General features: G+C 39.8%; 2 protein-coding genes across 16 annotated transcripts in view; one reads left to right on the top strand and one right to left on the bottom strand.

Annotated features, from left to right (window-relative positions):
- The window catches only part of ASB7 (ankyrin repeat and SOCS box containing 7), a 29,574-nt gene extending 14,533 nt beyond the window's left edge, over window positions 1-15,041 (bottom strand). For 3 of the 8 annotated variants that reach the window (XR_016470481.1, XM_031587804.2, XM_031587801.2), the window contains exons 1-4: window positions 14,863-14,969; window positions 14,215-14,296; window positions 8,681-8,779; window positions 5,281-5,542 (exon numbers count right to left, since the gene is read on the bottom strand). Coding sequence is in view for 7 of the 8 variants with exons in the window: in XM_031587804.2 (XP_031443664.1) it covers window positions 5,281-5,491 (211 nt within the window). In the remaining variant the exon portion in view is untranslated. Of the gene's footprint in view, window positions 1-5,280; window positions 5,543-7,502; window positions 7,656-8,680; window positions 8,780-9,557; window positions 9,691-13,949; window positions 13,988-14,214; window positions 14,297-14,862; window positions 14,970-15,022 lie in introns of those variants that run through there. The other 5 variants (XM_090149108.1, XM_090149109.1, XM_031587802.2 and 2 more) reach the window with 5 other exon arrangements.
- A 101-nt stretch (window positions 15,042-15,142) lies between these two features.
- LINS1 (lines homolog 1) lies at window positions 15,143-26,859 on the top strand. Of its 8 annotated transcripts, none has more exons than XM_090149097.1 (8): window positions 15,262-15,572; window positions 17,618-17,735; window positions 18,334-18,853; window positions 18,946-19,035; window positions 20,368-20,509; window positions 20,769-21,356; window positions 24,610-24,790; window positions 25,945-26,859. In XM_090149097.1, the coding sequence occupies exons 3-8, from the start codon at window positions 18,470-18,472 to the stop codon at window positions 26,843-26,845; spliced, it is 2,286 nt and encodes a 761-aa protein (XP_090005223.1). In that variant the 5' UTR covers window positions 15,262-15,572; window positions 17,618-17,735; window positions 18,334-18,469; the 3' UTR covers window positions 26,846-26,859. The 8 variants fall into 8 exon arrangements, with proteins under 8 accessions (XP_031443657.2, XP_090005223.1, XP_090005222.1 ...); XM_090149096.1 differs by having other exon boundaries at window positions 15,262-15,595; XM_031587797.2 differs by lacking the exons at window positions 15,262-15,572; window positions 17,618-17,735 and adding an exon at window positions 15,143-15,255.
- The last annotated feature ends 569 nt before the right edge of the window (window positions 26,860-27,428 follow it).

Here is a 27,428-nt window from a genome sequence, read left to right as displayed (position 1 = left end):
TTAACAATGGTCTGAAAATGCAAAGGTGCCATCACAAAACAGGGATGAGCGTTCCAACATGGACCTCCTGTGATCACGTTCAGATAACACAATGAGATAGACACCCTACCAAAATAATAGCACAGGGAAGACAGAGTTGAGAATACAGCTGCAAAGGTAACCCCATAAATCCAGAGAATTTAAGATTTAAAGAAAGGATGGAGGAAAGGGAAAAAAAAAAAAACAAAACCAAATGTACAAACTAATGGCGCCACAATTAAAACAGCACATGGCAAAATAAAGTGTGGGAACCACCTCTAGTAAATAGAGGAGGAACCCAGAAATAATGAAAGATTAAGGAAAGTTTAGTGCCTTAGTAGACAGCCTTCCTTTTGTGAAACGCAGAAACCACAGGGTTGCACTAACCTGAGTTTAAGCAATTGCTGAAGGATCCACAGGTTGGCAGGAAAATGCAGACCTGGGCTCAGTGAGTGATTCCTAACCTGCTCTGTGATGGTGTCTGATATTTTAGCACAGAATCAGTATGACCCACACAGTCATCAAAGACTGTGACACTACTTCCCTGTAACGTTAACTGCTCACAGGTTCTCTCTCTGCTCTGCTCAGACTATTCCAGATTATCTCCTGAGTGGTGATAGGCAAAGTGAGTAGCACAAGCAGGAGGATGCAGCAGGATGATGCATTTTGAGAGGCAGATTTAGGGAGAAAGCTGGACATAACAGAGACAGCAGCAGCCACAGCCATTTCCCACAAACAAACAAAAAAGAGTTACAAATAGAACTGACAAGCACAGTCATATTATGCCGTCTCTTCCATGCTAAGCATGCAGGTCAATCATTTCCACCCCCCAGTTGAGGCACACAATTCCAGCCTGGTTGGTCTATGCCACTTCCAAATTCCATCAGATCTGCCCCAAATTCTGTGTATGCATTTAGCAAGTTGTTGCAATATGAAAGCAACAGTTTAGCTTACAAAATAAGGATATCTGTATCTCTCAGCGCCTTCTCTCCTCCCACAGTTTCATTACTTTTGTATCATTAAGCTCAACAAAAAGTTGCAAGCACATGTAAGACATGTATCTCAACAAGAATAGAACAACAAAAAAAATCTTAGCTAGGCAACCAAGAAATACAAATAACTAACCTTCCAAAATGAAGCCCAATAACAAAAAAAATCACAATAAAAATAATCCAATTCTCATAACGTGCTTTGGGAGACCTAATTGCACCAACTTCTCCCCCAGTAAAGAAGCAATGTTAGCAAGACCAAAACATTACCCACAGCTACTAGCAAGTGTCTTGCTGCCACCTCCTGCAAAACTGTTGAATTGCACAAGGGCTTTTAAAGTCAGACCCGCGTTATGTTGCACACATTTTCTATCCATTCAGTCCCTGTACAAGCACAAAAGTAAGACTGTGATGCTGATGTTGCCTTAAAAGCTTTGATTGCTGTGATTATTTTTTTGTTTTCATTATTTTTCAAAAGCTTCAACATCATTACCGTGTTGTAAAGCATCTCTGTCCCCCGGAACACAAGCAAGGCAGAAATGAATTGGTAAAGAATTCACTTAGCTTACCTTTCAGATTCTGCAGAGGGGTAAAAAAGTACTTGGTACAAGCGTATTTAACTAGGAAGGGATGAAGCCAGCACTTGCCAGCATTTCTTTATCTTGCCTCCATCCTGATTGTTTGACAATTATAGTTATTTCTTCTCAAGCTTCCCATTAATTTGGGGATAGCAGAATCTAGAAATATGAACAGCTGCATTTGGTCACTTCTAATGTTCTTAAAATATACAGCATAATACAGTGACATAAACCTTGAGCTGCTTATTAAGGGTACCTTAATTACTGTAATCAATCTCATTTGAGATAGAAAATTGCAACACAATGATGCTCATGATCTTATTTCATGTTAAAGTTGGGCACCTCAGCTAGCTATTAACTCCAGTGTTAATGAGACCTGTTTCTAGTACTGTAACCTAGAGAATATATAGGTTATTAGGAAAGAGTCTAAAAACTTAGTTTCAATTTACTGCTCACTGGGACAGTTTCCCTTCTTTCAGGACACTTTTGCTCTATCAGTCTAATTTGGGAAGCCAAGAACACAGTGCTACTGGCTTCATAAAGTATTTCTATCACTCCCCCACAACTGGGAATTAATTCAGACCACAAGGTTTAGAAACATGGCTACATTTATCTTCTGTTTTGAATTTTCTAGGACAACACTGATACACAAGACCTCCACGAAGGCATTACTGTTCAGACACAAAACCACCGTGAGTTGGTTTAGGAGGATGAGCATTTGGCACTCACTCATTTCTTCTGGATTCTGCATGACCTTACTAAAAATTAGATACCTTCCAGCCAAGACTAAAAATAAATAGCTCTGTTTAGACACTTCCTTTTTGAGTCTAATTTCTGGGAGTCTTCCCAAATCATTTCCTCGCATTAATGCAAGTAACAAGAAACTGTCCTGTTCAATTAGCATTGAGAGAACATCAGCCAGAGACAGCTAGCAACTACACACTGTCAAGGCTTCAGTGGATTGTTACTTCAGTGGTGTTGGGAATTAAAAAATAGTTTTTGTCCAGTATTTTATTGTCTGTCTCTATATTCTTTTGAAAGCAAAAAAAATGCATTAAAGGAGAAAAAAAGGTGTGTTGTCTAAATTACTGAAAACTATCCCCCCTGTTTTATGTTGCTCTCATACTGAGCTTTGTGACTCTGAGTTGTTCCTGTGGAAGAGCTAGCTTTGTAGCATCTCCATTTCATTAAAATGAGACAAGTGCATTAAATCAAATTCCCTGTTTCTTAATGAAAACTATGTTCCTCTGGAGTTCTGATCAAGTTTCTGCATTTCATAAGAGTCTTATATGATCTATTATCTCTGTACCTAGTTGCTATTTCTGCTGGCTTCACTCCTAAATGTGAGTTGTTACTTTAGGCATTTCCCTATCTATCTGCCTCTCCTCCTTGTTTAGCAGAAAATAAATGCTTCCTCCTGTTCCACACCACCTCCACTCCCATCAGCCAATCTGCATGTACAGCACTGTCCCCTGGCTCTTTTCTTTGCTGGTGAGCAACGATGAAAAAGAAGAGAGAGAAAAAGCAGGAGGCAGCTAGGTCACGACTCCCATAAGAAGCTACCTCTTATTTCCAGGTCAGTGATCAGAGTCTCTCTCAGTGCTTATTTGCCAAAATCCATCTCAAACCCACTACCACTCAAGCCTATGTCAGTGCTCCTGCAGCATCCAAGATGTGAGGCATGGCACTCTTCCCTCAGCAACAGTCCTGCGTGTTCTCATTCCTGTACTTGAAAATAGTTCCAGCTCTGCTAAGCTCCACCAGACAGCCACATCTATCAGTCCCACTAACTCTCAGGTACCCTTTTTTCTCTCCACAACTCCACCTACTGCCTCCCCTTTATTACTAATAGACACTCAGTCACTTCTGTGCTGTTTACCATAAGACTCATACCAGAAAATGACTTTTCTCTTCATTGCAATATCTTTTTGGTCCAAAGGGATTAATATCCAACATCAAATTAATCTACTTCAAGAGGGAGGAAAGGGGAGGCTGTTAAGAAAGGTACACACAAACCTCTCTCTAATGAAGCAGGCGTGATTAAGTTTGCTTTTAACAGTCAACTCATTGGCTCACTTTTGTCATTATTATGTTTTAAATACTCATTATCTTTTATGTTTTTGTTGTTTTTGTTTTTAACATTATCTGTTTTGAGGGAAAACAAGGTAAGGCACAAATCAGTGCCAATTTTCTGAACGGAGGCTCATCTACAGAAAAAGCTGCTGTAGATGACTAACTCTCACACTATTTGTTACTCAACTTTCTAGTCCTGGTGATTAAACTCTTGGCTGCTTGCAGAACAAAGATGTCTCATTACAGGCAGTTTTCACCAGGCATCAGATTCAGCTGGTACTTCATATGGAAAAGAGTAACAACAAAAAAATAAAAACAAGACAAAACATTATGCCAGCAGCTATTTAATAGCAAAACCTATATAATTAAAGTAAGTAGGATTTACAGGGTTTTTTGATCATCTTAAACATCACGTCCTTTGAGACTCAGCCTATACATTTTGAATTACCAAACTAAACACAACTTCAGATTATCTACATATATTTCCTTTAAAAAGCAGTTTAAAGTTATTTGTTTGTGCAATTCAGTAACTTTCAGTAACCTCCAATAAGGATAGAAGAACTTCCCAGTATTACATCATTAGAAATTGCAGTAGGGATATAAATGGGGTCTAGATGGTCAGGCTGTTTCACTACTGCTTTAAAATAACACACCACGAATTGTGCAAACACCACAGTTTATTAATACCATTCAATATTAAGAGTAACGTAGTATATGTTAGATGTAGAAATCTTAAACAAGGGGACCAGGACCAAACCTCAGATAAGTAAAGCACCAAGAAGATGATTCATTACAGTTTCCATAGGACTAGAAGCCATCCTGATTCAGAACTAAGTTGATTAGAACAGTGCTAGAGTAAAAGATACTGTTCTTAAAGAACACTACTCAGAACGTGGAGATCATCTGATTCTTGTTTTCCCCCCCCTCATCTCACATTAAAAGCTTAAACCCAACAATTTTTAAACCAATAGATGGCCTTAAAAGAAGATACAGAAAAAAATTCTGACTGTACCATTTGGGGAATAAGCACCACTCATGCAGTCACATCACTTAAAATTCAATCAGTTCTTTAAAGCTTCAGTACCAGTGGATGCAGGAGAAGTGTGAACTCAGCTGGACTAGTTAACACTAAAGTCCTTGCACAAAGTAATATTTTCACAGAGTTTAGCAGACTGTGTTAAAACCTACATGGAAACTCAAACCTTTAACGTGACTTGTTAACTTCTTGAGAATTATGAAACAATCTTCCCCAAGATTTCAACCCAAAGACCTGCCTTCCTGTATTAAAAGCCCCTAACAGTAGAAAAGCCCATAGCGAGTCCTGTGAGTGTGTTTAAGTTTATAATGAGCTCTTTGCCCTGTTTTTATAATGCGTAATCATTCTTTTAACAATTACTTGGCAATTCTGAAACAATGTCAGGTTTTAAGTTATACAGCTAATCTATTACCTCATTCACAGAGCATGCATCGGACAGAAACAGAAAAGAAGCAGCGAAGAAAGAGGAAAAAAAAACAACCCAGAAGTAGTCTGGCAATTAAGTGATGCTGGAAAGCCATACAATGGGAATTGGGATAGAGAGCTGTGAACTGGGTACCAAGTTTTTTCTCTCTAGGCAACTCACCTCCATGTTCAAGAAAAACACGGACACATCTCTCTTTCCCTCTCGCTGCAGAGAAATGAAGCAAGGTCCAGCCATTGGCATCTCGACCATTTGGAGAATATCCTTGCTCCAGCATTTTGCGCACGGTGTGAACATCGCCAGCAGCAACTGCAGCCTGAATCTGCAATTCTTCCTGTAGCTCAGGGTTTCTCCGACAGTGATGGTGTAACATCCTAGCTGAATCTGGCTTTTACAGAAGCGTCATGAGGTCACACTGGTCACCCTGAATCAATAGAAAGCATGAATTAATTAGGACTGCGATCAGGAAAGAGATCTAGAAAAATAATTAGTACTAGAAAAAGCAATGCTAAGATGTACTCTCTATATGCAGAGCAAAGTCATCTTCTACATAGGATAAGATTAAGCACAATCTCACTGTTGCTAGCAAAAGCTTGGGATACGATTCACATCACTGAGCAGTAACTGAAGAGGACACTCGCATATAATAAATAGTAAATATTTTCTTCAGAGGCGACAGCAAGCCACAGTTAAAGTACCTGAATGAGGAATCTCCAGAACCCAATATTCATTTCAGATCACAACATGGTTAATAACACTGACTCAAGAGATACCGTTGAATACATTCTCTAAACTGTTCCATGAAACAGTACTGTATTGCTGAACCAATTTTTCCCCTGTCTAGTAATAAATAACCTCAAAGATTAATTGAAAAAAATATGTTCAGATTACTAATACAATGTTTTCTTGTGACCTGCTGCACAGGAATACTAGCAGCATCAATGTTCAAACTGAGAACTTTAACCCCCTTTCTCCTTGTACTTTGTTTTTTTTGTTGTTGTTGTTGTTTTGTTTTAATTAGAATCTTCTGCCCATATTTTGGCTTTTGGGCTTCCTTATTAGTACATAAAACACTGTAAAGGATCTTCATATTTCGAAGATCTGACAAAGATGGTACTACATGAGACACGAAAACACATATCAGAAAAATTCAATTTATAATTACCTTGATAAAGTATATGAGAATGCTGGGCTGAAAGGGTCTGTAAAACAGCCATTGCAAAAGAGCCTAGATACCAGCATATGCTGGGAAAGAAATAAGTATAATATTCTGTGCTCTGTCTGAAAAGCACTCATCTGCACTTCTACTTGCTACCCAGCTGGGGACAAGAAAAAACACACAGGTATTTCAGGAGTCTTTCACAGTACAAACTGTGAGAAGTGTTTGCATTTTCACATGCACTGTGCATCATATCCCATTAACAACTACCCCTAGAATGGAAAGGAATATTAGAAGAAAGAATAAAAGCAGGGAAATGAAGAAAGGGAATGCTGAGCAACAGAAGTCACAGCAATTATCCAGGAACAACTGCAGTGGATATTAACAATGAATTAGAAGATTTTAAAAGGGGGAAAGAAGAAAGAATTTTGATTGCTATAAAGTTGAGAGTAAAGTATAATGAGAAATTCTGAAGACAAAAATAAATTTTTAGAAAATCGTTAAAATTTACAGCAACCCTGTTTAATTGGGATAGCAACCCACATCATCACCTAAACCTTCATTTATGTAAATATAAGGATTTCACATCCTCATGATTCATAGGTCATTCAAAAGACACTGCAATCAACTCCTCAAATCCCACTGGGTGCTTGTTTTCCTGTGATCCAGATATGCACACAGACAATAGAAAAGTGAAAACATCAATCACTGCCATCCTTCTGGATAAAGGCTTCAAGGGCTATTCACTCTACTTCTAACCTGCTTGTGCCCATTGCAAAAAAGTTATTATGTGCTGCTTGCAGAGATAGAAACTATAATGAACAGGTAGCTACAATCACCCTACTTACACAGCAACAGCAGAGATTACATACAGCCAATGCCTGCCATTGACATTTATTGATGCTTCAAGATAGCACGTATGCCATCAGTCACTAATTCAGCATGGGGCTATAGAATACAACTTTTTAGCACAATAGATCATACATGGCTTAGATACAGATTTGGTTTTGTTTTATAGCACGAACTCCATTATCTGGCTCTGGAAGAAAAGGGGATTCACAAACTGGCACCTGCCACCTCAATGGCTCAGCTTTTGCCTCATTCGAAAAAAAAAAAAAGATCAAACTTGACTGATCTAATGACAATTGAATTGTTTCTACTGACTGTAATACATTTTTGCTAAGCTCTTTTCTAAATTCCAATTAGCACTTCAGAATGCTCTCACCTGTAAGACAGTGAGCTTGACTTCATTAACAGTGCTGTTAGTAGTGCAATCTAGAATGAAATTCCAACTATAAAGCAAGGTCTTTCTTTGGATTTACAAGTGAAAGCTGACAGTAGAACTTGATCGATAAAAGATGTGAGTTGGGGTGAAATCCTTCAAAACAAAACAAAAGCAACAATAAAAAATAAATATCAGAGCACACTCTTCCAGCCCTACTTTCTGAATATGTAAAAAAAATATATGAAAATTTCTTTCAAACTGAGAATATATGATGGAAAGGAAACATAAACAAACATTCTCCCACATTTTTTTTATAGGCCTTTCTGGTAAAGGAGTAGTACTTGTAAGATCTCCTACTATCCTGAAAACAAAAGTCAAACCAGTTGTTCAAAATGCTACAGAGAGAAAGGGAGACCACACAAATAAGAAAAAATGGATTTCTCATTTAAGGGGCCAACAGCTACCTTAAAAAGTACCTACAAAAGACAGTTGGTTAACAAAAAGCAAAGCTCTTTATATCACACTTCTCAGCTGGTGGGTACATTTGTAATGCAGCATTATAAAAAGTTGGCACTGGCCCCATATGTTGCATGTGACTAGCAGAGCTTATTCAAATCAGCTAGTACTAAAGTACGTAAGTACTAAAACATACAAAGCAGAAGACAAAGTCAAGCATAAGCAGCTCCTTTTATCACTTGTGTAGTTTCTGTGAATATCTACTCTTCTATCTCACCCCTATGGCAAGCAATAAAATTCAAATTACAAGAATGCTTAACTGCAACACTGAAGGTTTCAGGATAGCTCCAGACACATGCCAGCTTGGAAATTACGCTCACTTCCACTCCACAGATCATTCAGACACCCTATTTACAAATCATCATTTACAGCGTTGATCTTTGGGGAAGGGAAGAGGGTCTACTGGAAGCCTTTCTCCAGTGGGCACTTAATATTTAATGCTTTGCAACTATAACTGATCTCATTTAGAACACAGTATGCAATTTGATTGCTGCACATTGGCTTCCTATGTTCAAGTAAAAAATTAAGATGGAAAAGTCTGGAAAATACATACCTATACAATTGTTAATATTAGTATACTGCCATGACAAAAAATGACAGTAACAAGAACTTAAGTGATCCTGCAAGTACAAAAGCATGAATTCAACATGTCCCTGAATTACCTTATAAGAGGTTGTCAGTCTTTGATGGATGTTCCATTCTTCATTTTCTTCACTATTCATAATCTTGTGTGTCCATGCGTGTCAAACAACCTGCTACCCCTTAAAAAGAATGATATTTCTTGTTAGGTGCCAATAGTAAGAGTCAGAGGTCTACCTGTTTTTACTCTGTACCAGTACTAGAGTGCTACATTTTAATGTAGTTATGTCAAAAAAGGCCACAAATACGTGGGTTTTTTTTTTTCCCATTATCAGATGGTCCTTCAGAGGCTGGGGTGAGAAGAGTTTGCTTCTGCAAAGATGAAGAAAAAGCTACAGAGAATAATCTGTGGAAAGCAAGAGAACCCAGAGAGGTGCTTCCTCTGTGGAGTAAACCTTGAAGGAATCACCTAACCTCTTCTCTGACAGTTTCACATTCCTGTTCCTGCTATGGAACAAGAAAGAATGCAAAGGTAATTGTATGTATTTCTGCCCAACAGCAGAATGTTTTCCTGTGGGAGCCAAGTGCCGGGAAAAAACACTTGGCTCCTCCCAAATCATGTAGGTTCTTTATCTCCATCCCATTTGTGTTTCTCTGTCTCAAGAATATAACCTGAGAAAGTAGAGCATTGTCTTTGCCATCCACTATCCTGTGACCCTCCGGCACCACCAGGTAAGCCTTCCTTCCCCAACATGACCAACTCGAGCTAACATACACTGTGTTTAAGATAAGTGAACACACCTTCCCAACACACGCAATACCTTCAGCTCAAAAATCATCACTTAAACCCCTTCCTTTCAGTGTCCAACTTCACTGAGCTCCAGTACCCATCCCTACCCAGTTCCTAGCCTTTCTTATCCTTCCTCCTGGCTGATAACAGCACCAGTCCCAACAACTGACCTCTGCTCAAAGCACTTCCATGAGCCTTTCCTGGCCACTATTTCATTAATTCTCCGTACACTTCTGTCCAGCTGGCATTTCATCCACTTAGTCTGAAAGATCCTTGAGAGAGGGCCCTCCCCATTCTTACACACTGCAATAATGTAACAAATAATAAAAGCATTAATTACTTCATTGTATAGCAGATCACACAGACTGGGAGTTGTTTCTGTTGCATCAGAACAATTTTAAGAACTGAACCTTCAGCTTAAAATTTGTCACTTTGTGCAACATATGATTGTGCTTTGCTGATGATAGCTCAGAAAAAGAGGATGGAAAAAAGCTCTTCATCCCTCATATGCACGTTTTCTAAGAGCTTTGCTTCTCAAGATAAAACACACGAGGTCTGCAGATATGCTCACAGCCCTGCACAAAACTGCACTGCCATGACCTAATTTGATCACATTTCCAGCCTTGTTTTTGCATAGTTGATCAGTTGTTAGTTCACCTTCTCCTTTTTTCTTTTTCTTTTTAATTTTTGCATGATTTCCACTTAAAAACCCACACATTTTTTATTAGCTGATGCAAATTAGAATTGCACTGACTTCACAGACTACAGACAAGGTAACAGATTGCTCCACTAAAAAAGTAACAAGCATTCTTCCCCCCAAAGGAAAATTAGCTGCATATGGCAAGAGTAAGATCTGTAACTTTAATAAAAAGAAGTTATATTTAGTGAAAGTAAAGCTCACTTACTTAACTTGACAAAGTTTGCTTAAAACACTAATAATTTTAGCAAAGTAGCACACTAAAAACAAAAGAAACATCCTCCTTATCTACAGACAAAGTACCACGTTATCCAAGACACCTTAGACTTTTCTACATCAATACATCATTTCATTAAAGTCACTGCATACATCACGCAGAAAACAAATTCCAGCACGTGTATGCACTTGTTTATAATGCAGTATTTTGTCCATTCAGATGGCCAACAGGACTGACCTCTGAGCCATAAGGTCACACAGCCAGCAGGAGGACCACCATACTTCTTGGTGTCAACATAGCTGTATAAAGCAGGAAAAATGTTTCATGACACGACTTAGTGTCTAGCATGGAACTAACCACAGCAAGTTGTCTGTGAAGCATTCTAATACATTTAAACCAAAGAAATAACATAGAAGGAAGTCCTATGGATTAAGGATAATCAGCATTCATGATTCTCACAACGCACTTTTCCTATCCCTTTCAGAACTCAAGCTAAATGTGTTTTCATTCAAATGGCATTTTGGAAATGGGCAGTACGTGTTTGACAAACAGTTTAAATGCAACTATCATCTTCCTATGTCACTTAGCTTCCTATTTCAGAAGTTCTACAGACAGAGAAAGGCAAACAACCATGTTACTGTGTTCTTATATTCCAATCAATGTTTGCAAATAAAAAAATGCATGAGATGCCAGTATTTCACAGGGCCTTATGACTCTGGGGAGCTGGAACCAGACGATCTTTGAGCTGCCTTCCAACCCAAGCCATTCTATGAATATACCTTATGTTAGCTGCTATATCCTGGACATCAAGTGAGGCATTCAAGGGGCTAAAATGAAAGTCACCAAGCTGCTAGTGCATACTCCTGGCACCAAAAGCAATGAGTTTATCATGCATTAATCCTCCTAAACATTACTACTTCAACTACTTCAAAAGAAAGAAGCTTCACTCTCCATGAGTGATCATTAAAAGTTATACATTTCTCATGAGAGCACTTGTAATGCCATCTTCTGGCTTGGACATATTTAAAGTAACAGAGAGTTAATCTAAAAGTGCTCCATCAGCTTCAGTTGTGTGTAACAGCAATCTTGCTGCCATTATAGACTAATGAGCAGCTGTTGAGCTGTTGTATTCTGCAGGTGAACAAAACTGAATTTTAGAGGTATCATTTTACCAACTATTTACCAACATTTCATGGTGAGATGTGAGGTCTGTCTTTTGAACCTAATGTAGAACTAGGGAAATTGCCCAGCTCAAGTAAGTGCAGGTCTGCAAACAGGAGAGCAACAGATAAACATCATCTTCAGCACCCACTGTTAACACATCAGCTCAAACCATCCTCAAAATCCCCATCTGTACACTGGCACCTTGTGGATACAAATGGGACCTTGTGAAGAAAATGTCACAAATCTAGTAACCTCAGTGTTAGTGCTGAAGGAAGGCCTTACAGATCTTTTGCAGGTGAGAATGTTGCATCAGTTTATACAGCTGCAATGCTCCTTCCCCAGTCTGCACAGGGCACCTGCAGGGAGCCTGCAGCACGCTTTGAGATAGAGCATAAAAGGCAGCCCCACTGCTGACTTACCGTTAGCAAGCTTCAAACAGTACAAATATAGAGAAAACTTAGCCTTAAAAGTAAGCAGTAATTCAGAGCAAGTGTTAAGGTGTAAGATTTACCCATTTTAACATTACTTGCTATCACTAAACTATCCCAACACCAACTTTTCACTGAATGACAGAAGCAGGAAAAAAATCCACAAACTAATTTAAACCTCACTACAGTAATCGTTTCAGTCCTGCTACTCATGACACAGCTGATGAGCAAAAACAGTGCTGCTTATGGAGCTCATTTTACTTAACAGTCTCCATAAGATGTGAAATAGCTCTGCTTTTTTTTAATAAGGCCTAGAAGAACCAAACTGGACAGAATTAATTGAATGACTTCAGTGGATAAAGCAACGGTGTTTTACTGCAATAGTATAATTCTGCAAGCAAATGCTGGAACAGAAAGCAGCCTCTCACTCCACACATTCCCTTTAAGGGTTTAGAATTCACAATTAGGAAAAACAAAAACAGTGGGTATGTAACCTGAGGCTAAAAATAAGAAAAACACTGGATATGCAACTTAATCGAAGGGGGTAGCTCTACATGCAATGTGCTGCATTCCTTCCAGAGCCTGAGAGGAAGGCTACAGCACATCATTTGTCTCTGTTCCTTGTTTTGATCACGTGTACATTTCTGGCAGAAGCTCATGCCCCAGTGCCTGTGAACCCAGTTCCAACCTCTGCACCTGGATCAAACTTTGTTGCATTGGCATTTCATATCAGGAAGGAGCCTAGCAAGTCACAAACGCTCAAATTTCTCAAAAGACCTCATGGCTCATCAGCACCAAGATGTTGTGGTGTTTGAGTAGCTACACTGATGCAAGCTCTCACGTTAAATGTGACAGAAGGGTTACAAAGAGATTGTTATAATAAACCACCATTGTATGAAGCAGGTGCACCATGGCTGCACTGGAAAGTTAGCATTAATGCACTTGTCATATCTAGCTGCATAGAAACCACTCCTGCAATCACACCAGGCCTGTCTACGTGCTCCAGCATCGTACATCTGGTTTTGTGGTATGCTATCAAAATAGCACAGACTATTTCTTCACTCTGTTTTTAAAGTACATACCTCAGAATTGGTTGTCTTTGTGTTATGGGGCAATTTTCTACTTAATCTTTACAGCACAACAGTGAAAACAACATTTTCACCATATGCTGAAAATACATCAGAATAAAGATCCACCCTTGACCACAGCAACAGGTACTCTATCTGCTGCAACTAACACTAGAAACAATTCATTTCTGACAACAAAAACCATTCTGGTACAGTCAGTGACATCTCTGAAAACAAGATAAGGACCAGTGGGACCCATATTGAGGATGCATTTGCCAAAATAACACAAACTCATCTACATTTGAAATGGATTACAACCGAGTCAGTACAGATCTTGCATTAGACCAGGCATGAGCACCATTACTTGGAGCACATAACAGTGGGATGCAAAATAACACTGACTGACATTAACCACCCCCCATTGTATTCCCCTCCAAAGCCCATCACTTCACCTTCCAGCCACATAAAACAGGAATTCTCCCTACAAGCCACTCTTGCTCTGAAACCAAACCATCTTCCTCTCCAAGGCAGGGCTCAGTTTCTGATGACTCTTTTCATTTTTTCCCTTAAGCATCCAACAGCACTATCTTATTCTGTCATCTCAACCCACAAAGTACTTGTAAACAAACACCACCCAATTAAATCCACTGGAATTTTTGCAGCTTGGTTATAATACAAAAACCCTGACCCACACAGAAGTTTGGTGCAACTAAAACCAACAAAACCTAATCACCATGACCTACTGCAGCAACAACTGCAGAATCAGAGCAGGAACAAGTTATGTCAGCAGGAGGAAAGGCTGAAGGGACCCTCACCATTGCCCTGAGGGAGGTCATGTTAAATGACACTCCCCATCCCTGGAGGTGTCCAAGGCCAGGGTGGATGGGGCCCTGGGCAGCTCAAGATGGTGGGGGACACCCAGCCTACAGTAGGGGGTGGGGCTCCATGATCTTCAAGGTCCCTTCCAATCCAACCATGCCATGACATACCTGAGCTGAAGGGACACCAACACATGTTAAGGAGTAACCTGTGATCAGAAACACGTCTGCAGATTAGATTCAGATGACAAACTGTTACAAGAAGGAAAGAGTCCTTCAATTGGGCTTCAGAGCTTTTAAACCCAACGCTCAGAAGCACGCAGGTTCTGGGAGAACAAAGAGACCTAAGAATGCCCACAGAATCCACCAAAACCACATTGAGGACTGCAGACCCAGGCAAACCGTGCAGCAGGGGTGACTCTACGCGGATTATCACCTTGCTGGGCACTTGGGAGCGTTGCTTTCTTTCTTCTGTCTCATTCCATTCTTTGCAGTCCCGATTTTAAGGCAGCTTAAACCTGAAAAAACACACGAAAGTAGAACTGAGCCATGCAATGACAGAAACTGACAGCACAACGGCCGATACTAAAGGAACAGCAGCCCGAAGCAGGAAAAGCCCTCACGGATGAGCCAGAAGGGCTCGTCCAGCTCAGAGAGGGGCTCTGTACGAAGCGCTGAGGCCGAGCCCGCCCGCCCTGTCAGCGCAGCCCCGGAGCTGAGGTGAGCGCGGAGGAAGGGACAGGAAGTCCCCGCCGAGCAGAGCTGTGGGAAATCCGGAGCCGTCCCCGCTCCGCAGCTCCGCGCCCGGAGAGGCGCCGCCGGGGGCTGAGGGCCGCGCACCGCTGCGGGGTCACCGGCGTTCCCCTCAGCTTCGCCGCCCCGGGAGCGCACAGAGCGGCCCGGGGCAGCCCCGAGGACGGGCGGAGGGGGCGGGGGGGGCCGGCAGCGCGCCCACGTCCGCAGGGACAGGCGGTGAGAGGGCAGCTCCGCGGAGCGAGGGGGCTGAGGGGAAGCCGGCGGAGGCCACGGGGTCGCGGCACCGGGAGGAAAGCGGGGGGCGGCCGGGGAGCACCGCGGCCGTTACCTGCGCGCCGGCGGGCTCCGCGCTGCGGCCGCCCCCCGCGCTGCGCTGACTGCCGGCGGCGGGGCCGGGCCGGCCGCGGGAAGGGGCCGCGCCGTGCGGGGACACTTTGCACCCAGCCGCCCCCCGCGGCTCGCTGCGGGGTCAGCGGGCAGGGACTGACCTCCGCCGCAGCCAATCAAAGGCCTCCGCGCTGGGCCCGCCCCCGGCCGCTCGCCGCCGGAGCTTCCGATTGGTCACCGCGCTGACGGCGGCTCCGCCCGCCGCCCGTGGCCCCACCTTTGCCGTAAAGGGAACGGGGAGGGCTTTGCGACAGCGGAGGGGGGAGGCTGTGGTGGTTCCGGTGATCGAACGGAGGAGAATTGGGCCTTCCCGCTCCCTGTCTCCCGGGGGCGGGTGAGTCGCGGCGGTCGCCTAGCAGCCGTCGCCTAGCAACGGGGCGGGATGGCGCGGGGTGACTAAGCGGGCCGCGGGCTTCCAGGAGGGGGCGGGGCTTGGGGGGCGCGAGGCGAAGGCGGGAACGCTGAAGGGGCGCTGAGAGAAACCTGAGGGAGCCCGCGCTCGGGGCGGGTGGGCAGAGGCCGAAGGCGCTGCAGAAGAGCAGAAGCGTTGTGCTAGGCCGTTGGGTTATTTACAGCCTCTGAAGGGAAATGACGTTGTGTTAGAGGGGGTTACGGTAATTCAGCGCTGAGCACAAGCTGGTTTAAGCAGAGGTGAGCCTACGTAGTCGCTGCAGGTACGCAGCTTGGGTTTGAGGCCCTTAAAGCTGGCAGGCTCAGATGCCGTCTCAGGTCCGTTGTTTCTTTTTCCATCTTGTTTTCATCTCTCATTTCTGTCTTTGCAGCTCCACGTGGTTTTATGCCTTTAAAGCCTAACTAAAGCGATGGTGAGAATAGTATGCAGGAAAACGTGTTTTTTTCTATACAGCTTTCCTCTCTGTTTGATTCGTCTCAATATAAGGTTTCAGAACTGGTTCCTGTTGTTTATGCAGGAGTCTGACACTATGGGGCCTTGTCTTAATTGTTTTTTCGATGCTGTCATGAATAACACAAATAAATAACACGAGTGAGGGCTGGGGTTGTCATTTCCTTTGTGTGGATGCAATTGCTTTTCTTTACTCTGAGTTTTCCACCATACCTTCTTACTGTGGCTGAGCCAAACTCAGTCTGTCTGACATTTCCCTCTTTGAAGTTAAACCTCTTCAAAATAAGCCCCTCACATATCTTTTTTAATGACTTCACCAGTCCTCTTTGCAAAGTGCTCTGCAAATTAATGCGGTAACACAAATGTGTGATGATGGAATCAGGGAAAGCACAACCAATATTCGTGTGGTGAAGGTAAAAATTTCATAGCGTGTCCTGGAGGAGTTCTAAATCTCTCATGCTCTTACAGCTTTGTTGTGTTGCATGAATTTGTGCATGACAGATCTGTTCATTTGCCACGAAGAATGACAGCTCAGGTTGGCTTTGAACATAGAAGCAAATATGCTGAGATAATTTTACATTATTAGATGTTCTTGTAGGAAGAAATAAAACTCAGAGATGGAAACAATAGCTACATAAAATATTCTAAGTGATTTGTGAAGAAGTTTTATGATGTTTTGGGCCATAAATTTCCACCTCAAGTAGAATCACAAATAGATTCTTCAGATGAAGAGGGAATTTAAAGTATCAGATCTAATCTCTAATGTGTGGAATGTGGGACAGGGTTCTTAGGTCTGCTATGGATCAGGTGAGGTACATTTTGAAGTTGCCAGGTCAGCCATTGCTGTCAAAAATTCCCCAGCAGAGGGAATTGGAGATTATACCCTACAGGGAAGTGCTTATTTTCTAATTTTAGATTCTCTTAAATCTACACCAAGAGAAATACTGCTCAGTTGTGGCAGTAGGCAGCAGCCTGGGTAGCAGGTCTTGGTCTACCTCCACTAGTCTGTGGCTTTGGGAAGCCATTTCATCAATGCATATTTCAGTTATAGTTTTAAAAGAAAAAAAAAAATAATCACATAACAAAAATGAAAGTGTAATCCTTAATGCTTGGTAGTTTTAAAAACGTGTGAAGATAAACTAAAACCTTGGTAATCTCAAAGTTTGTTAATATTCTCCTAGAAAGCAATATTTTTTTAACATATTTGGTGTGATGATAACTGGAATTATGATTAAAAACATAGAAGGGGAATAGCTAGTCTTTATTAAGAGACTGAACTGTTTTCTTCCCTTGTTAAGAGATGGGATACTTAACATTTAACCAGCAGCCAGCTAGACACAGATGGCTGCAGGAGCCTGCCTTGGCTATGCCAGGTTTAAAGAGAGGGGGATCCCAAAAGCATACAAAAAAAACTCCCATAAAGAAAATAAATTCCACTCCTACATTCACAGTAGATAAAAGATAATGAGTTTCTTTTATTAAAAGGGCAGTTGTTAGACAATATATTAGAACTGTATAGAGTAATATCACTGATGAAAAAGAAACCCTTGTGATCACGCGTAAATCTGTTTTCTGGAGAGATCTGACACCCTTTTAGCTATTTGCATATTGACTGGAAATTTTGGGGTGCTTAGCTGCTCACACTTTAAGGAGAAATTTGAATTATTAATAGGTTTTCTTGTAAAGCTACACTGAATGTTCCAGCAATTGAAAGAAACATTCCATTAGGTTTGTGATAAAGGTTTTCTTTTAAATCTTTCTCTGAATGCTTAAATGCTTTTAAGGGCCTTTTACACTTTAAATAATTTTTTTTTATTTATTTTAAACTTCTCAGCCATTGGACCCCTGAGACCAAGCTTAAAGGCATAGTTGACCTTTTGTATTATATTAAAAAAAACTGTTTTGGATTACAAGATTTACGTGCTCAGAGTAAGAGTTTTGCATGTGCAGAGGTAAATGAATTCTTTGGTCCTCCTTACTAACTTAGTCCAGTTCTCTCCTGTATATTCACACTACTCCCCTTGAGTCTGTGTGCAACAAAATATAGGACTTATCCTTTTGGTGTCTTTGTTTTTAAGTAGAGTGCGATTGTCCTGTTCACCCTTAGTGGAGAAATAAACACTGTCAGTTCAGATGAAAATTCCCACTTGAAACATCATACCTGTTCATCAAGCAATCCCTCACAAAGGAAATGAGGATTTAGTAGATTTAGCAGCATGAAGATAGAGAAAGATTTTATTGAAGTTCTCGTATCATTCAGAAGCAGACCCTGGAAATTGTCATCTTTATTTTTTGTTAATTCCTGCAAATCTATATTTTCAGTAGTATTGGAACTGTAAATTTCTTCACTGCATTGTAACTCTTATACTTTATGAATGTTACACTGGGACAAAGTTTTGTGTAACTGTTCGTTTATCACTCATTTAACTACAGAGTAATTGCGCTTTAAGTTTAATATGGTAGTACAAAGTCTAAAAATGTGTGGTGCTCCTTCATATCTTTATGGTTAGCTATTAAGTTCAGCAACAGTATAATCTTTTTTTCTCCTAGGTAACTTAGAAGAGGAATGCCTATTAGCCTGTCTCTTTCTCTTACTGGATAAAAATAACTTCAAAGCTGATTTGCAGCAATCAGAAATAATTGGTGAAGACCTACAGCATTCTGTGTTACATCGGATGTTCTCACAATGAAGATATCTCTGCTACAGCAGATGTATAAGGATGTACTGGCAGGCACTCCGTTACCAAAGGAAAGCTATTATTACACCTCTTTTCTTAATCTGTGTGTTGGGTGGTCACAAGAAAGAGATGAATTGTGTGATCTGCCATCTAGTGATGACAGTATTAGGAGTCATCAGGATGCTGTTATCCGTACAACAGATGATGTATCACATAATTTAGCAAACATGAACTTCTCATTTTGTCCACGAGAAATGATGCTGCTTCAATTAACTTTGATCGAAGTGCTGGTTGCTAAAGCACAGTCTCAGGAAATTGAATTCAGAACAAGACAGAAGTACCATGAAATCCTTCTCCTCCTTTTGAAAGAAACACAAGTTGAGTCAAAATTGGTAAGGTTCTATAACCTGTGAGAAGATTTTGGCAAAAGAAGAGATATGGAAGGGATGCTACTTAGATATTGTTTCTTTTTATGTATCTGCAGGTTTGTATTCTCAGTAGCCATGATCAGCTGTTATCTCATATGGCTTCAAAAAGTTTAGCATCTCTTGTATATTTCCAACTGAAGGAAGAAGTGAGTATCATATAACTTACAGCTTGAAAAATGACTTAATGAATATGTTCCTACAAGTTTCCCCACTTGAGCTTTACAGCCAACTTTTTGCAGCCTTTACATGGCACAAAAGTAGTTGTTATTTGACTACTCTATAATCTGAAGTGACTTATTGAAAGTATCCTTTCATAATTAGACTTACGGAGCAATACCAGTGCTGCTCTTTTTCTATATCTGTTGCCTGTATGTCTCTGCTGCACCTTCAGAAATCAGAGTTGCATTCTAGTGATGTTCAGCATATAGATTGTTAGCATCCATGTCCAAAAACTGCCACACAGTTTTTGAAATGCATTTAGCATCAGGATCACTGTTGTAGCAATTGGACAGACTAATACCATAGGAAAGGTATTACAACAAAGGTGTAATAATGGGAGAACCAGTACAATAGAAAGGTGCTATAAAAGAAGAAAATTGCTTACTGTATCAGAAGATTCTAGGTTCACAGAGGAAAGCTCCACCAAGGAGAAATCTCCTGAAAGAAATCCATACCTAGTGGCAGTCAGCCCTTAAATGAGGTCTAAGAGAGGTGCAGCCAGGCTCCATCCCTTCCTGTCACACAGCTGAATTGCCTTCACCTGTGTTCCCAGGGCTGACCAGGTCCTTTCCCCAGCTGCTCAATCAGTGGTTCAGGCTGTGACTCAGCAGCTCCCATACCGGATCATATCTGAATTCCTAACTTCCGTTTCACAGAACTTTGCAAGAAATAACACAGATGTGCTTCTGAGAAGAAATATATGCTCAGAGATGCTACTATGGAAGCTGTAATATTTTTTCATCAAATACACAGTAAATAGGAAAAAAAAAAACCAACAAACACTTCTTGGAATATTAAACAAGAAAATACAGAAATGTATTTGATTAACTTACTGTAGGTATTTCCCTACAGCTGGGGAAAGGACCCGGTGCGTGACAGGAAGGGATGGAGCCTTCTTGTTTTATAGCACCTGTAGCAATATTGCTACGGGTCCATCTTCAGTATTACCTGATTTGGGGTGTATTGCCTAACATTAGCAAGTTTTGTTTTCTTTTTCTGGAAAACACAGCCACTTCCCATTGTACGTGTATGTGACTTGACTTAACGTGTGTAAATGCTTAAAAGGTCTATGTGCTTAAAAGGCACCAGTTGGATACATTGTTTCTACCTGTGACTTTTCTATGTTTTAGTTTGTGTATTATTAATGCTATCAGAATATAGTTTAGTATGAGTATCAAAATAATTATCATTGTATTGCTGTTTAACTTACATAGTAACTATAAAGCATTTGTTTTTATTTTTTGAACTCATTTAATTAGAATGCAGTAAATGTCATCTGGCTCAGCTTCAGTTTGAAAAGTCTTCTGGAGTTCCCTATGCATACCCAAGTAGCAGAATGTCTGTGGACTCTTACGGCTATTATCAAGGATGTAATGAAAGATAAAATGCTATCTGAATCAGGTACTGCAGTAGTTTTATGATGGTGTCAATACATTAGTGCCCACTAGGGGGAGGGATGTTACTGGTAATCTCTAGAGCAGCTTGATTGCACAATGCTTCTTTTCTTCATTGTAGAGAGAGTTAAAGTGTAATTAAAAATGTAGCTTTGACATGCTTTAAAAGTGGAAATAATCACAGTCACAATTTTTCTGCTAATCTGATGTTTTAGCTGATTGTGTTATGCTGGAACTCCAACTCTGTAACCTTCTTGTTGCTGTAGGTATTTTGAAGTTGTTGGCTCCTCTTGATGCTGTGCTTGAAGGATTTTACAATTCCATTCTGCAACATCATTTTGATAGTCAACTCTATAGTTCACCTTATTCTGAAGCTGCAAACAACTTGATCAGTTTCATAGACCTGCTTGAATCACTTCTGGCTTCTAGAACTCAATTAGAGCTACCACTGAGATGCCAGAGAGTACTGTTTTTAAAAGTGTCTTATGTCCTAAACCTCATTAATTCATCAACTCACTATTTTATCAAGAAGAAGTTTATTATGCTTCTTAAAAAATGTGTCCTTTATAAGCCTCAAGAAGATGCTGTAAGTGGGTCTCAATTCTTACAAAACCCATATTTAAAAGAGGATATGCTTGCACTAAGTAATGTTGTCCTGCAAGTTGTGAATTTGACTTGGCTTAATGAAATCCCACTCAGTGAAAAGGCCAGCTACTTTGGAAGCAGTGAAGCTCTTTCTGGAGATAATACTCAAAATGGTTCTGACCAAGTTGTTCTCAGAGCCCTAAGTATGGCTGTGCTCAAAGCACTGGAGTTCAAGTGTCAGAACTCTGCTACAGAAGCTGAAATCAAAGGTAACGTTCTCTTTTTGGTTTTGTTCATTAAGCAAGAAGAGTTGTAAAGCTTTTAAATTTGTAGTTGCAGCTCATTAAGATTGGAAGTATGTTTCACTGAATTAGTGGTTGTAGGAAATGGAACAAAAAAGCTCACCTAGAGAGTCTGCTATCACCATCACTGTGTCCTGCCTAAATTAGCTTTTTTCCTTATGTTTTTCCTATTTCTTAGCCTTGGAATAAGAAGGGCTTGTGACAGCCGCACTTGACATAGAAAACTTTTCCCATTAAGAACATATTTTAATAGTTGAAATAGATGAGCCAGGTTGAGAACATCAGGCTTTTCTCCAACTGAAAAAAAAAAAAAAAAAAGCTCATAGCACAAGCTTCTACTCCATTTGGGTGGAGAACTAAAAGAAAAGACAGGTAATGGTTTTCTGGTTTGTAATGTGCAGGTAGGTCTTTCAAGTACCACTTAACTTGGTTGAAGGCACTGGCGTTACTGCCAGACAAATAATATTATGGGACAGAAAAAGTGATGGTGGAAAAGAGGTAAACATTATAATGAGGCTGTAAAGTAAAAGACAGGGAAATCATGGGAGCTGACAGAGTGTAGTGGTGGCTTTCTTCACTCTACCTTAGAAATATAGCCCTTTGAAATTAGTAGGTGCTAGGCATTCTTCTCATTCCTGCTGAGCTTGAGTATGTTTGTTCTACTGAATAGATGAATTAGATTAGCAGAGAGCAGATTGGTCTCTGGTGTTTGGGCATTGCCACAAGGCAGACAGTGGGATGGCAGAGGAATGCTGTGCAGTTCTCATTCCTGACAGGAGAGGATGTCTTGCTGTTTCTCACTGGCATCCAGTTAGCCTTCTTGGATGCTCTAAGGAGACACTTTGCCTGATAGACATCCTGGAATTCCATCTTTCCACTGGCCTGTTTACCTCTCAGAGGTACATGACGAGTGTCTACTGATACTAAGCCACATGAACTTGGATGTGCAAATTGTATGATCAAAGCAGCATGCTGTTCTGGATTACAGGACGTGACAAAAAAGGAAAAATGGTTCTTCAGTAGTGCTTCTAGTCAAATACAAGTGAGAATGGATATGTTCCTTATACTCAGTTAAGTGTTGATGAGGCAAAATGTCTCGATTACTTCATTTTTTTATATGGGGATGTATTTTTACAACATTTTTGCAGTGTACTGAGACACCTGAAAAGCTCTAAATGTAAATGTTATTTTACTTTTTATATTTTCTACATTCTGGAGCAAAGTCCATTTTTAATTCATCTGTACAAGGCAGCTGGAGAATTTCACAAGGGATCTTCTGACACTTTTTCCATATTGTGGAAGATGTCAATTGTGATGCCAGTTGCGTTGTTAGGATTTTTAAGTATTTGCAAGGAAGATTTTACTTACAATCCATCTCCTGAAAAAGTTCTGAGATTGTCTAAGAACAAATGAATAGAATAAAAGTAGGTTACATCTATTTTAGATGTCTCTGGAAAATTGTCTCAAAGAAAGAAGTTTTTCTTTTCCCAATTTGTGCTACAAAAATGAGTTGTTTAATTAAATTCAAACACCACAGGTGTCGTGAGGCATTTCAAGTTGAAAGGAGTGGTGCTTCTATTTGAGTGTTATTAAATGAAATGGTTAAAACAAGCACCAAAATGCTTTAATAGACTAGCTTCCCTTCTGGGAAGCTTGTTGATCCTATCTTTTTCACTAATACGGATTACAGTGGCTTAACTGTAATTCACTCCAATTTTGGGAGCAATTTTCAGATAGCTTTGATTTATAGGGGAGAATTTAATTCTGAATAGTAACTATCAATAACAAAGATAATTAGGTGTTTCTTTTTTTTTCTGAGAGGAGAAGCAACTCTTAAGGTCAAATATTAAGGAAAACCACATAATGATGGCTTTGTTAGGAAAATTGATCCCATGCTGCAGGAAATCTTTCAAAAGCAGTAATTGCTGTTTATATGAATGATGCAGCTGTGCTCTTCAAGCTATGGTGTACTTCTAGCAGTGTAAAAGTTCTCACGGAGTACCTTTGGGGTAAAGATGTGTGTTGCTTTTATTTGATTTTCTAAATATTGAATAAGTGCAGCATTACATGAAAAAGTAGTGCCTAAATTTAGACATAAAGAATCTTTTTCTAGTTTGTCATTATTATTAAGGAGGTTTCTTGACTTAAGGGAAAAGAGTCTGTCTCAGTCATAAAAATGCAATTATTTTTATGGGTAAGCTACTACACTAAACTGGCGTAAATTTTGAGGTGATTTTCCCAGTGAGGAGTTCAGTGTTCAGAAGGAGGGGAAAATTAGGATTTTCAGGAAGAGCACTGCTGGTGTTAGTTTAGAGAGTTCAGTGCAAATAGTGCAAAATCCTTGCTGGAAGTGCCATCTCATGAATGTACTTTTATTCAAGCCTATATGCACTTGAAAACTTGCATCATCTGTGATGAGATGATTTTATAAAGAACTGCTTGGTTTAAGGCTATCATGCAGGCTTCTTACTCTGTTGTAGAGATGGCAGTTTGGTCCCATTGACTGTGAAGCAGTGCAGCAGATTTCTGTACAGTGGCTGGGGTTTTTAGCTTCAGCACTGTTAAAACATCAGAATTGCATTAAGGAATGAAAGTACTCATTTTAGATCATTACATCTGTGGCACTGACCTGATTATAATTCACCTTTCTTCAGTTTGCTGTATGCCAGTGGACCTACCTAACTGGGGAGCTAGAGAAAAATATAAACCACAGCTGTACAGGTATAACAACATTTCTGTAGGTTTTGTGATACATGCATATCTGCAAGCTTAAGTGTAAAAGGATTCATGCTGCAGGAGTTTCTAGGTCCCCTAGAAGGACACTGCTGTATCAGATAGTTGTGTTCTTAGGTTTTATCCATCTTCTGTGGGAAGAAGGAGAAGGGAGGAGAGGAGGAGCCTAGTGTGTACTAAGTAAATTCATTTTCTGCAGGTTAACTTAGTTGATAATGATGACATCTAAACGTTGGTGTTTTTAAAGATAAAAAGAATTTAAGGTTAGATAACTGCTTGTGGTTTTCTGATTTTTTTTTTCTAGATTTCTTTAGTACCAAGGAGGAAGAAGTGATCTGTGAAATTTGATGCTGTGTTAAATCATTTGAGCTTAGGAATGATAAATGTGTGCACTGTTTTGCACTGTTAACTTTTAAGTGTCTATATTGTTTAGTAACAAAAGGATGTGGTTGTTTTTTTCCCCCTCCCTTTCCTCTCCTGTTTTCAGAAGGCTTTGAAAGTTCCATGTCCCATCTTTTGACATTCTGGAGGAATCACATGAAGTGTTCCCTGCACTCTCACCCAGTTGCACATCATTGTGAATGGCTCTCCTTGGTTTTTATAGAGCAAGATGATGACATGTGGGAAGCTGCAAAAGCTTTACTACTCATTTATTTAAAAATTGATAGGTTGGTATGCATTTTATTTGACTGAACTATGAATGATAATGTAATGAGGTTGTTGTGATATGCGTAACACTTCCATTGATTACTTTTATATGAAAGATGAATATTTTTAGTAATAAGGTCTGGGTTATGTGGTAATGGATAATGTAAGAGCTGTTAACTTTTCTGATAATTTGGTTAAGTGTTTTTTCATTGAAATGAAGGAGTTGTGCAACAAATTCCTATTAAACACCATAGCATATCCTGTAATTGAGAATAATTGACTTCACATTCTAAGTAGTGGTTAACTACAAATAAAAGGCAAGGCTGCTCTCTTTCAACACATGTGATGAATATGATCTTGTGATCAAATTTCAAGAATGTAGGGACCTCTGGCAAATTAGTGCTCTCACGTCTGGACCCATGTAAATTCTAATATTGTCACTACTAACATCAGAAATGCTTTTTTTGTAAATTTGCCCTGGAGGTTCACTATTTCATTGTTCAAGTTAACATACAAGATAGTATACTAACTTATAAAATATTTTTCAAGCTTCAAATGCAAAGACATTGCAAGTAGTATCTTAGATGCATAAAATAATTTTTAGGCACCTAAATATAAGGCTGTCTTTTTCCAGTGTGGTGGATGTTCAAGTTTACAAAAGTAATACAAAACTATTACAGAGAACTGTTCACATATTTTAAGTATTGCTGCTTCTGGAATTAAGGACATGCTGTTTAAGAAAACCTGCTTTAAGTGCTTTGGCTTCCCAAACTGATCTGCCACATTCCTGTGTTCATTCTCTAATATGAAAACTGCTTTTTTTTCCTGATGTTTACTTTTTGACAGTCTGACTCTGGGATGTTGGAGTTCAAAATACTGCATACTGTAAAACAGATTTCAAACTTATCTTGTGTAGAAAGCTCATCCAACAAAACAAGTTACCTTGCTGGGAATCCTGTAGGTGTTTTTTTTCTTCGCTGATTTTTTGCCCAGAATTTTATTTAAAATATTTTCCTGGAAATCTATCACTGTAAAATATGTAGGTCCTAGCATGTTTGCATTTATTGTCTGTTAGAGAACATCAAAAAAGATCAAGAATAAAATTTTCTGGAAATGTCTGTTCTTAACTGTAGAATTCCACTGAATTTAATCCATTTCACAATCTACTTTTCAGGTTACGGGGTGATGCTGCAGATAATTCAAGTCGGGAAGAGGAGGAAAGCTGGGACTTCCATACACATGCAAATGGCTATAATCCTCATTGCGTATTTTTATTTTTTCTGGAAAAAATTGCTTTTGATTCCACAGTACTTCTAGATTTTTTGATTTCATCAGAAACTTGCTTTCTGGAGTACTTGGTAAGGTACTTAAAACTTCTTAGAGAAGACTGGCATCAGTTTGTAAACATCTGTAACCATTTTGATACCAAATGTGGCTCTTCTCAAGCAATGTCTTCTATCAAGCCTGAACATCAAGAAAAACAAAGCTGCATGGCTGGTGTGAGCTTGCAAAATGCTTGCTGTGAACCAGAACCACAGACTTTGATACCTTTGGCTTCTTCTCACAATTACTTAGTGTTTACAACAGAGCAAGGTGATAATGAAGTTGCAGAGTCTAACCAGTCTAACTCATTGCTATGCAATGATAATACATCTCTGCTGGGTTCTCTTCAAAGACTTGTTAATTATGACAGCTCAGAAGATTCTGAATTAGAATCAGTTGGAGAAGAGTGCTTAGTAAACACAAAGCAGATGCCTTTACATAAGGAGTGTGAGACAATGATAAGGGAAGCTGTTTGCAGCTACACAGATGATAAACAGAATAAACTCGAGTCTGAAGTGTTGCCTCTGAAACAAAAGGGATCTAATACCTCATCCAGTCTGGCATATATAGTGTCTTCAGATAACATCATTCCCCAAAGAATAATGTTTTATAAATCAACAAAGTGTTTGGAAGAACTGCAAAAAGCAATTTCTAGATTGCAGGGAAGGAATCTTTTCCCTTATAATCCATCTGCGCTGTTGAGACTACTGAGTCACATTGAGAAGATTAGCAAGAACATGAATTCACAGTAAATCAAAGAAGTATTCTAGTGATTTCTGACTAGTACAATAGAGATGAATGACTTATAAGGCTCATGCCTTTTGCACCTATCAGTGTATTAAAACTGAAATTGGATGAACATGGTTTTGGTTGACACTGTAAAAAGTCTGCAGTTGTGCTCATTGACATGATCTGTTACCTCAGGGTCTCAGGCTTATTTGTGGTATGTATATCGTGCGCTGTATATCAGTAGTAATTGCTAGGAATGCAAAAATTGCTAATAAATAACTTATCTGAAAGAATATCAACAACATACAATATTTGAAGTCTTGTCAGTTACACTTAACATCATTCTAATGTGGCAATTTAGTAGTGATTGCCAGATTGGTGATTTATGGACTCTAAGCAGTTAAGAGGTTAAGTGAAATGAAATACAGTTGGGGACAGATTTAATGTTCATGCTATGTGTATTGAATCTGTGTTCTGCTCCAAGTGGACATGTGGGGGTACTATCAATATCCCAATAATCCATGCCATCTGTTTTTCTTGGTTGAAGTGCTTACCTGGTGCTTAAGAGGTACTGTTTGCTTGATCTAATCAGTGGTGTTGCCACCT

Source organism: Phasianus colchicus, chromosome 12 (genome assembly GCF_987193195.1).
Source record: "Phasianus colchicus chromosome 12, bPhaCol1.hap1.1, whole genome shotgun sequence".
Lineage (NCBI taxonomy): Eukaryota > Metazoa > Chordata > Aves > Galliformes > Phasianidae > Phasianus > Phasianus colchicus.
This window is presented reverse-complemented; position numbering and strand designations above follow the sequence as displayed.